The sequence below is a fragment of the Xyrauchen texanus genome, chromosome 2 (assembly GCF_025860055.1).
Source record: "Xyrauchen texanus isolate HMW12.3.18 chromosome 2, RBS_HiC_50CHRs, whole genome shotgun sequence".
NCBI lineage: Eukaryota > Metazoa > Chordata > Actinopteri > Cypriniformes > Catostomidae > Xyrauchen > Xyrauchen texanus.
The window spans coordinates 49,068,049-49,080,374 of record NC_068277.1 but is presented as its reverse complement, the minus strand read 5'-3'; the positions used below and the strand labels follow the sequence as shown (position 1 = coordinate 49,080,374).

The 12,326-nt window shown below is 39.0% G+C and overlaps 1 protein-coding gene across 4 annotated transcripts in view; it reads right to left on the bottom strand.

The window, feature by feature from the left end:
- Positions 1-12,326, bottom strand: part of LOC127656308 (transcription factor 12-like) — a 149,227-nt gene that overhangs the window by 30,072 nt on the left and 106,829 nt on the right. The window contains exon 1 of one of the 4 annotated variants that reach the window (XM_052144594.1): positions 4,947-5,232. The exons of 2 other annotated variants lie outside the window; for them this stretch is intronic. In XM_052144594.1, the coding sequence (XP_052000554.1) occupies positions 4,947-5,015 (69 nt within the window). In that variant the 5' untranslated portion in view covers positions 5,016-5,232. Of the gene's footprint in view, positions 1-4,946; positions 5,233-12,326 lie in introns of those variants that run through there. One more of the 4 variants, XM_052144603.1, reaches the window with a different exon arrangement.

Below are 12,326 nucleotides of genomic sequence, written 5' to 3'. Positions count from 1 at the left end.
CTCCATGTTCATTTCTAGAATTTGTTGACAATTTATAATATTAAATGACAAATATTATTTGATAAAAATATTTGTTTAAGGAAGTAGCCTCCTGAGTACATTTGCATAGTCATATTGGTGCACAGTCCACAAAGAAAAGGTCTGTTTTCATTTCAGCGCAAAAATTAACTATATCTGCCACCATATTGGTAATCTGTTAATTTTCCCCTTCTAAAATCGGTATCGTCTCAAAAATACCATATCAGTCGGGCTCTAGTAAGTGCCTCACTGGAACCCAGATTTTGGGTTCTTTATTTTTCTTCTATTTTTATTTTTTAAAGAAGGTCAAAATAATTTTTTGTGGTAATCAATATTATGCCACAAATGCTTAAGCTTCATTTTTATTGAAACCAGAATGTATTTTTTTTTGCATTGTGACATTACTTTCAGAACACTTAAAGGTGAAGTCATTTTAATCCAATGCAATTTTTGTCATACTTTTTTGTCATTAAATTCTGTAATCAATGCATTGAATTTAAATTACATGTTGTAATTTTACACAACCCAACTTATCAACTTCAATCGGTCTTTAATATCTATATATAAATGAATATGCAAAAAGTCACCAGCGTCACACACACTACACACACAATTGCACAATGTCCCTGCACACTCTGTATTATGATCGACATCTAAAGCCTTTCAGTCAGCTTAGCCAGCTGTGTGTGGCCGGGCACCTTACTGATGCAGCAGTACGAACCCAGGTGACTGGCAGTGACTGTTCATGAGCTGCAGCGGGCTCCCATGGGTGTGCAGGCGCACATGTAACCCCGGTGCTGGAAGTCCCCTGGTGATCTTCGGTTAGGGCAGCATGGGAGAGGGCCCTTTGTCTCCGCCTCACGGCTCAATGGGCAGCATATGGCAGTGGATAATGCTAATTGTCCCCTTTACCCCAAGCTAACCAGTCGACCCATTAATAAACCTTCCTAAACACCGGTGAACCGCTTCACCACCAGGATAATGAAAGAAAGATCGAGGGAAAGCGTGGAAAATGCTTCCTTTGACCAGAGCTTTAATTAGAAAGCTGTCAGTTATTCAGGACACTCTGATCTGAACACCAACATGTTTAAAAGATTTTCTTTGCTTTTTTTGTTCGGTTTTTAAATATTTAATGAGGAAATCAAATGAGGGAGGAAATTAGTAAAAAAAGGAGATACATGAGTAGTTGACATGAAATACTTTTAGAAAGTTGACGTGTCCTTCAATACACCTTCTAAAACTCCAGCTTTTAAAACAACATTATTACTGATTATTTTATAATGATTACACATGCAGAATTTATGACCTCATATTAACTGAAAGTCTAAATGGAACACTTTTATTTTCAAAAATTAAATTTAAATATAATAACTCTGCAGTACCATTTAAAGTGAACTTGCGAAAGCAGAAATGATGAACAGTTGACCAGTTACAGGATGAAACTCGTTTATACATTAATATAAATTTAACAGAAAATTTTGACGCTGATAAGAAAGTTATGTGTGAACTACCCATTAATTGTCCCCAAAAAATGACACATTTCATCTCAACCTTTCATTTAAAATGTTGTAAAAGCATGTTTGCAGACATAAAGCAACATCAATAACATTTTCTTTAGTTTCGGAGTGTGTAAATGGGGACGGAGGCTCACGCTGATGAGTAAAATGAGTTTTTCCTCTCCCACTCGCCTGTCACACCTTCCTTTGATCTGAAAACCACATCCATCAAAAAAAAAAAACAAAAAAAAAAAAAGACGGAAAACCCACTAAACTGTCAACATACAGATAAGCCAAATGACAACAGTGAGAGAGGCAGGGGATACAGAGAAAAAGTAGCATTAATGATTATAGCAGGAAAAAAAGGCCAAACAACGGAGTAACCCACAAGGACGAGTTCAGAGCAGAGGGACCGCGAGTGACGAGGAAATATCCTGCCTCTGCATGTCACTTGTTTGGAGTCAGATCGCAGCCTGAGGGCTTTCCTTTTCAACTCCCATCTTACACACTTATCAAGGCGAAAAGGCACGCTACAAACACACAATAAGCCTCTATTGAACACATCAGCTCTGTCCTGAAGGGACACGTTTTCACTTTTAAAGCCAAGTCGGTCTACAAAGCGCAGATGGTTAAACTTTGAAACTTAAAAGCATTTCGTTCCTCAGAGATACAGGTGAAAGCCTCTTGATAGGAGAAAAACAACACGACTGTCTGCTTTGAAAACTACAGTCAGGCGCGCGGATTCATTATGCAAAGTTGTTCCAGAACAAAACCTTCAAAAAGGCACAGCATGTATGCATGCACGCATCTCTCTATGTATTGGATAATGCACATCAAGCACTATTTTATTCAGTAAAAATCATAATTTCATAAAGGAAAAGCCAACACCTTAGACAAATACTAAACATGCTCCTTAAACCCTTACAGATACGTGAACCGAGAAAACCAGAGAGGAAATAAAATACTTCACACGTCATAAACTGGCCCAAACAAAGCCGGGGAAAGCTTTGCCCTCCAGGGCCCAGCCATAAAACTATTGGTACCAGCTTGACATTCAAACAAATCAATGTGACTTTTATCTTTGTTGATGCTCACAGCATCTGACATTTAATAAATAAATAAATATCTCTGTGCCAAGACATAAATAACACAACAACACAAGGAAGGGTTTATTGGGTATTTACCCACTGCTTTGGATCATAAAGCTCAACTCAGACCCGAGTTAGCCACATGCTCCTCATTTTCTCTTTCCTCCCAGCCTGCATTACAAGGCTGGAAATACTTAATGTAAAAAGATCAAAGTGAGCTTTGTGGTGCAGGAACAAAGAGATCTGTCATAATGGCCTATGAGGAAAGCAAACTCTGGACTCTTTCAAATGACCTTGATGAAATGAAAAAACAAAAGGGGGGCACTAGCTGGAGTTTCATGTTTAGAGAGAGAAAGAAATTTGAAAAAGTAAAACATTATGATTATTGCTGTACTTGTGAAAAGCAGCATGAACAATGTGAAAAATATATCAACTTCATAAGCAAGTGCTTTATAAAGGGAAACGGCTCATTCTTAAATTTAGCAAACAGATGGAGAATTCTCCAGAGCCATGCATGGAGAGAGAGAAAGAGAACGAGAAAGAAAGAGAGAGAGAGAGAGAGAGAGAGAGAGAGAGAGAGAGAGAGAGAGAGAGAGAGAGAGAGAGAGAGAGAGAGAGAGACCAGGGAAATCAACTGGAAACTTTTTTTCTCCACTGAAGTTGTGCACAGTGCTCTCCGTGAGGAGCCACAACTTACATTTAAGGAAGTAGGTGGAAACTTGCATCCCCTTCCCACCCCTTCCCACCCCCTCTAAAAAACACTTTTACTTAATTATGTAAATGAAGACAAACCAAATACTTCTATTGCTGTGACATTAAGCTATAGCTTTATAATTACTACAGACAAATACTAACCCTTCTGCTTATGGATATTATTTATTTGTGCACTTTTTAAATTAAAATAAGCTAAATAGATTTTTAGATGATGCAAATAATAATAAATAATAATATTTTTAAATTAAATAATTAATAATACCATAATACATATGTATGAAAACATTAAATATAGAGCAAAGCACTGCTAAATAAAAACATGACATTAATAAATAAATACATACATACAAATTTATGAAGAAAATAAAAAAAATATTTATAAATAATCACATTCCCATCTTTTGACCAATACATTTCCATGACTTGTCCAATTCCAGTTCATGATCACTGGACAAGAATTTGTAAAAATTATTTTATAAAAATTGTACTCAAAGATAATTTTTTAGTTTATAATTAGTTTTAGAGCTCCTGCATAATTATATCCACTATATACATTACTATAACTATTCCATATTTTTTTGTATTAATTTACATGACTTTTCCTGGCTTGTAAATCCAATTAAAAAAATTCCTAATATTTCCACCGAATAACATCATTTTATTTATGAATCATTTTTATCTTTGAGAATGACCCCAAATGGAACTTCTGTCACATACACAAAAAACAAACCCTCTTCAATCATTCAGATTCAAGTCACAGCCTTGTCTTATAAACCCGAACCACCAATCCAATCAACAGGCACCTGACAAAGGTTCAGCCCACACACACATACACACAAGCGCTCACATGGACACCCGTGTACAGACGGGCAAACAGGCATTGAAAGAGGCGCTCAGAAATCAAAGAGCCTGTGGTGGAGAGGTTTAGGAGTCCCATCAGGATTCCTGTATAGCGAGAAGAATGCTTGGCTGATTAAAAACAGATGGAGGAACAGCGATGTTGCTGCACTGAGCTCAATCTGCAAACAAGAAAGTCAAACCTCAATAGACAGACTCTCTTCCTTAATCATTCCCAGACTCCCACTTGTTATTATTGTGAGCCTGTCTCAGCACTCAGCAAAGCAGCCGCTCAGAACCCACCAGCATCAGTCACACAACTACCAACAACACAGTCAACATGCAGAAAAAAGTCTGTGATGGCATATTTTTTGTGATCAGTATGCAAACGCAGAGCTGTGTTTTTATCAAGATAACAAACTGACAGACTGGATCTGTCACTTTCGCTCGAAAAAACAGAATGACTCATTTGTTTTAAACATTTCTGCATCAGCTAAAATAGGCACTTTATCTGGGTCACAATGTACACATTTTAAAAGGCAAATGAAAGTAAATGTTAACCTAGCTCAGACTGAGGTAATGGAAACACATCCAGCAGTCCCACACACACACACACACACACACACACACACACACACTTGGGACCAACGAGATCCTCAACCCCACTCAACAGTTTCAGGACACTGAACGGACACGGCTTGCTACTCCATTAAACCCGACACAGCCCATCGTGCACATTAAAATATGTTTACTTTACACACACATACTTCCTCCAGAGAGAAAAAGCACTCACCGATTTTCCGTTGTAGTAATACATTAGAGAGTTGCTGCCCATTCCAGGCACAGGGTAGGCGCAATACATGATAAAAGCCTCAGCGATACTGGAGAAGACGTGGAGCCTGATAGAGTGGAACTCTTTTCGCTAACCCGCTCCCTACATATACATCCACCCGCTGCACAAGGGACTAATTCCTTCAGTCCTGGCCCCTTACACATGGATCTACTCACAGACAACTTATGCAAAGCAGGACTGTACCATCTCGGCCGGCAGTGAGGGGTGGCTTATGGGAGGTAGAGTGACCAATAGCCAGAGTTCTGCTCCCTAAAGCCTCATAAGTAGGGGGAGATGGAGGATAATGCGAGAGGGAGGGGTGGAAAACAAATGAGTAAGTGGATTGACTTGTACTTCAAAAAAAAAGAGAGAAGGAAAGAAAATTTGAATTGTTGATTTTTTTCGTGCAAAACGGGACCAATCAAAACATTGGAAGGGAGGCTACTTTGACCCTGTTGACTGTTATAAATTCTTTCTCATCCTGAACAGAAATATCATTTATATAAATGGGGTTAAGATACATGCCTTCACAAAGAAACACTTGCAACACAGGTCTAAATCCTGAGCGGAGTATTCTTTTGGTTTTCTTGTGATTATGGCTTTTTATTGAATATGTTGAGATTGAGGGTACGGAGAGGATTTCCTCAGTGTCTGAATAATCACACTTATAAAAAAAGAGGATTATTCTGAACACAATAAAAAGCAGTTTGTATTTTTTGATAGACTGTATATCATTTTATGTAAATGAAAACAGGGCTGTGATACAGTCTGTTCAATGTGCCATCATTCACTCACCCTGAAAACCGCATGACTTTTTTCCCCCATAAGGAACAAAAGGAGATAGGCAGAATGCCAAACATTCACTGCGTAAGTAAACGCAGATGCTTCTAGCTACGTGAGCTCGATTTCATGCGTAGTTGCATTCCAAAATGTGTCAGGCCGCAATTTATAACACAGCACAAGTACGTGTTGTATTCTCAATAGCTGGGTTTCCAACCACGCATTTTATGCGCATTTTGGGATATCGCATAAAAACGGTTGGATGGAAACACCAAGATGTGAATAAATTCTATAAAATGCACATCAAAAACGTATACGCTCACTTGAAGTGGATATATTTTTTATTCGTCCAGTAGAAATACTCATAAGCTATGATGGAAACACTTTTACCAATAAACTCCCCATTGAATTTATTAGGAATTCTAGATGCGCATAAAAAAAGTAATGTTTTCATAACTGAACTAACCAGCAGACCAATTATCACATCTGAAATGTTGCTCTGGTCATCCTGAAATGGTGTCTAGAAAATTCAAGGCCTGTATACAGTTTGCGGAGTAAATAAGTCAAATTATAAACTTGAACTGTGCCGAAGAGCAGGTTTATTGACACAAATTTATTTTAGATCTGCATGGAAAAGACATAAGGAAGGAGGAATACACACACACACACACACACACACACACACACACACACACACACACACACACACACACACACACACACACACACACACACACACACACACACACACACACACACACACAGGTCAGTTCCCAGAACTGTATGAAGCGCTGTCATTCCCAGATATGAGACGAAGTTCTTTACAGTGTTTTGTCTGTGTGCTCTAAACGGTGAGTAATTTACAGTGACTACAATTTCTCAGGGAAGAGACGATTTTGTTCTTTTGAACACATGGGATGGAAACAATGCTTTATTTGAACATAGTTTTTGCGATATTATGGGTTTTTCCACATACATTAAATTCGCAACTTGGATAGAAACCTAGCTAATGTTGCGACAATTCAGATCCAATTTTCCAGAGGTTTTTATCCACTTGAAACTTTCGGGAAAGATGTATTTTCCGTTTTCTTGAAACCAAATTATAAAAAAATATTCCACAGACTGTACTTCTATCTCTGACAGAATTGTTTTAATTTCTGTAAAATAAAAAATGTGTGTACCCTGACCAAGTTCCTTGATTAGTTATGTACGTATGTTTGAGTTTTACGTTTTGGTCGGCACACTTGTTTGCCCTCCACCAATACTTGCGGTGAGTGTTTGGACCTGTGGCTGTTTTTTAACAGTGACAGTTGAGCACATCCAACAGCTGCAAAGAGGCTGAGCCTGACGTCAAGCACTGTGCAATGACACACCACTTCCTCGCATGTCCTCTTCTCTCTCTTTCTGTTATTGTACCAGCTCTCCTTTCTGGGCCTCTTACCCACAGTCCAGGGGGAGAAGTAGGGTACACAACCCAAATAACAGCCGGACTTGGGGGGAGGGGAAGAGAATGAGTGAAAGGAAATTGAAAATGAAGGGAAATGGGGGTTGGAATTAGAAGTGGAAGACGGGTAAAAGTAAAGGCTGGACACATTTTTGAGAATGAATGGACAAGAGTGCAAAAAGAGATAGGGATGGAGAGGCATAGGTTGTCCTTGCGCTGTGAAGACGCTGACCTGTAGAGCTGCCGTTCTCTTTAAAGCCCACTCGGGCTCGCTCCACTCCCTGGCTTTTCATGTCCGTCACTGCAGGTTTCCCAGCCTAAACAAAGCCCCCATTCGTCCATTCACAACATTATTGTTATAGAAAGATGAAAGACTTCGCAGAAACCTATAGTTTATTTTTCTTTTTCCTCTAATGCTATTATTATTTATTCTCTTTTCTTCTCTGAGTGAGACTCTTTCAAATGTGTCAAAGGTGGTTGAGATCGACAGGCTGGTACCACTTTAAACCTGGAACCGTTTGAAGTCGATTCTTTAAGAGAGATGGCCCTAAAAGAAGAACACTCGAAAGCTGCATAAAACAAATAACAGATAAAGAATGTACTGCTGCGACGAAGAAAAAAAAAAAAAACACATGAAAGAGATGAATGATCACAAATCACGGACACATGTCCGGCAAGTTCGTAAACATATGTTTGTTTTGTTCTCGTTGGGTTGATGAGAAGACTTCCACACAGCTGCCACACATCCCTTCATTATGATTACAGCTATACAAATAACCAATCAGGGGTGAGTTTGAACAGTTTCTTTGGACATAAACATAAACAATTAGTCCTAGATAGGCATAATGTGATTCATTATTTTAAATCAAAATGTTTGTCCAAACCAGGGTCAGAAATGAATAAGGGTTCTTGGCAAAAATGGTGCCGAAATAAACTGTGGGGTCAAAAAAAAAAAAGCCACCTTAATGAGTTCTTTTGTGTTTTATATGCAACATCTGATTTATATATTTTTTATATAATATTCTAGGCCTATAATTATTATTGCATCAAAACATAATATACAAGTACTCAGAAAGATAATTTGCTAATAAATGTGATTATTTATTTATAATTTTTTTCTTAAATATGATTAGAAAACACATTTCTATCCTGCCCCTTAATGGAAAAAAGTTAATCTCTGACACTGGTCCAAAACATTTGCAATTGCAAAAGAGATGTTAAAAAGACATTTTTTCTGTCTTTGGCATCTATAGCATTTTCAAGCCATAGGTTGCCTTAGAAATTCATCTGTCAGGCACGTTAACTCACTTTTGTTTGACTAATGACGTGTGATTTAAAAGGATAGTTCAAGCAAAAAAGAAATTTCTCTCTTCATTTACTCCCCTTATGCCATCTCAGATGAGTATGACTTTCTTTAATATTGTAGAAGAATATTTCAACTCTGTTGGTCCATACAATTCAAGTGGATGGTGGCCAGAACTTTGAAGGTCCAAAAAGCACAGAACATAAAAGTAACCCATACTACTCCAGTGGTTTAATCAATGTTTTCAGACCTGATATGATAGGTGTGGGTGAGAAGCAGATCAATATTCCTTTTTCCCCCTATAAACTCTCCTTCCTGCCCAGTAGGTGGCAATATCCATCCATCCATCCATCCATCGTCAACCGCTTATCCTGTGTACAGGGTCGCAGGGGGCTGGAGCCTATTCCAGCTAACATTGGGCGAAAGGCGGGGGACACCCTGGACAGGTCGCCAGTCCATCGCAGGGCCACACATAGACAGACATACACTCACTCACACTTAGGTGGCAATATGCACAAAGAAAATGAATCGCCAAAAACAAAAGAATGCGGAAGTGAAAGTGGAGATTTATAGTAAAAAGGACTTCAATATTGGTCTGTTTCTCACATACACCTAATATATCGCTTCTGAAGATTTCGTTTTAACCTTTGGAATCTTAATGTTGTATTTACACACTTTTTGGAGCTTCAAAATGTGGCCATCTTTCACTTGCATTGTATGGACCTACATAGCTGAAATATTCTTCTAAAAATCTTTGTTTGTGTTCTGCAGAAGAATGAAAGTCATACACATCTGGGATGGCATGAGGGTGAGTAAATGATGAGAGAATTACAATTTTTGGGTGAATATTGCTTTAAGCAGAGAACCATTGAAAGTCCTTACATAGAAACTTGTTAGCAATTTACCTTTTTAAAGCACACAATGGGTTAAAAATTCACATTTGACGTTTGAAATTATGTTATAGAACAAAATAGAAACATTTCTTCAAGTAATGTAAGCAACAGTCCTGATTTTACTCATATATGAATCAAAAACCTCTATTCTAAAACCCTATTTGAAATGTATGAGGGAAACAGAGGCTAATTAGCCATCTGTGTTGGCCTACGAATTGAGCTCTAGTTCTAGTACCCTATTTGAGTAACCTCACCCACAGCTATTTTTCAATGGTCCAAAATCCCAATCCAAATAAGTGTATACTATATATAAAATGTAGTCTTTTTGCACTATATTTCAGAAGTGTTGGAAACAGCCTTAAACTGACCCAGTTCTGAAGACACAGGAGGTCTGCTATTCACCTGTACCGACTGAGTGTGGATTATGCAGTTTAACTGGAACTGCTACTGCAGACAGTCTGTCCAACTATTCAAGCTGGAAACTAGACACTCCCCACACGCATCCCACGTCCGCAAATAATAAACATTCAGAAAGCTCATCTCTGCCCATAGAACCTAATTTAACATCTTTACGTTTCAATAAGGCCATTCATAACAACACATTAGGAGGAAAATCTCTCTTCATGAGTCTCAGGGGCTTATGAGCATCCTGTTTTGTGCTTGTGATGATTAATGTTTCCCTGCCTGAGGACAGAGAGGAGACAAAACATAGAAAAGACGATGTGAACATTGCATTAGAATAACAGTGGTATTTAGCAAGGATCTCCTCCAGACATGATAAATCCACCAAGCTCCTTTCATAAGAGTCCAAACGAGAGCTTTAGGTGTTGAAGGCTCCCTGCTTGTCTGGGCCAACGCACTAGGCAAGCAACAGGGCCTCAATCCAATCACAGCATACCCGACATCAAGCAAAACAAAAGCAGCTCACCCAGTTACCCGGTTTGCACCTACAGCAATAGCCACAGTGTCGCGTGACATTTACTGTCTGCTGACCTACAACTGCTGCTTCTGGGGCTCACGTGCAGGCTCAGCTCAAGCCAGGTAAATGAAGCCAGTCCATCTTAGATTAACTGTACTTTACACACTGCACATCTTAAGATAATCAGCTCTGATTGTTGACAGAGCACGCTCTTTAAGGGACCACAGTTGAGAGCAAACAACACGCACATTTACACAAAATACATATGAAGTTTATTTACAAGCAATATGAAATCCTGCTAATATGACACATAGTTCTCTCCATTCGTTTAACTGTAGATGAAAGGCACAGATGTTAGAAGCTGATTTTGGGCTACATTATTTATGGCTCTAATGTCTGTTGTAAATTTCAGCAGCCTAAACACAGATAAAGAGGCTCATCCCAGCAGTGGGCACATCTCTGTTCAGCATTAGACTCTTTTAAACCAAGAGCATCATCTATCTTATCAGTTATCTGATGAGCTCATATCTTTTCAGACACACATTTGTTTTCTATCAAGGTAGGGACTCTCTGCTGACTTCTATTGTTTTTAATACTGTGCTAATGATATTTGATTCCCTCTAACTCTCACAAAAATTGGGGACATACCATGAACTTCTATTGTTTTTATATAAAGATACATTATAATTATTACTCCACACTAAACCTATGCTTACACCTTAAAGAAAACTTTTTGTATATGTAGAATAATAAAAAGAAACATTTTCTTTGAGGATGCACCCAAAGGGAGGTTTTGTCAGATTCAGCTAACTTCTGGGGACAAAAATTAGCTAAATATAAAGTATAGCTAAGCGTAGCTAACTAAACACAAACAAATCACATGCTGACCCAGTGTACTGCCCTCTGGTGGCCCGATTATGACCTACTGACCTAGAGGACAAACCCCAGACAGAAATAATGAGCCTAAACATTACGGAACAAGAGGCGGAAGTGAAATGTCTGAACATCAAGAGCTATTAATAGCTATTGCTTAACTTCACCCTCTGCATGTGGGTTGTGTGGAGATACAGTATGTAGTAACTGAGAGGAAAAAGAGCAGAAGAACGTATTCTCAGAAATATCAAACCAAATGCAGGGTGACATGGCCATATCACCCTGCAGCTCTTATCTGGTTGCCCACTATAGCTAAGCAGGGTTGAGACAGGCTAGTACCTGGATGGGAGACCTCCTGGGGAAAACTAAGGGTTCTGTTGGGAGAGGTATTAGGGAGGCCAGTAGGGGGTGCTCACCCTGTGGTCTGTGTGGATCCTAATGCTCCAGTATAGTGACGGGGGACACTATACTGTAAAAATATACCATCTTTCAGATGTTAAACCGAGGTCCTGACTCTCTGGGGTCATTAAAAATCCTAGGACACTTCTCAAAAAGAGTAGGGGTGTTTTGGCCAAATTCCCCCCATTTGCCCTTCTCAATCATGTCCTCCTAATAATCCCCATTCATTAATTGGCTCTATAACTCTCCTCTCCACCAATAGCTGATGAGTGGTCAGCGTACTGGCACACAATGGCTGCCGTCATATCATCCAGGTGGATGCTGCAATGGTGGTTGAGGAGACTCCCCCTATACTATGCATCAATCCTCAACTAGTACTGTTATATTTTACAGGGCTTTAGTGGGGCCTTTTATCCCAAGGTATGTCCAACAACACAGGGCCTTCACTGCCAGGTTGTGTCCTTGGATTAGAGGCAGGGGGTTCAAAGAGAGTAAGCAAAAAAGGAGGAAGCACCAACACAAAACGGCCTGCATCAGCTTGCATGGCCTGTAGATGGCTGTCTAGTCAAAAATGCAGAATGTATGTTCTGAATGAACAGGCTCCAGTCATGCTAGTTTGATTTAAACCAAGTGCACACTTCAAGACTGAAGCTCATCACCCTGTGCACATTTCAAGGAATGTTCTGTGTTCATTACAAGTTCATCACAGTCAACAGCATTTAAGGAAATT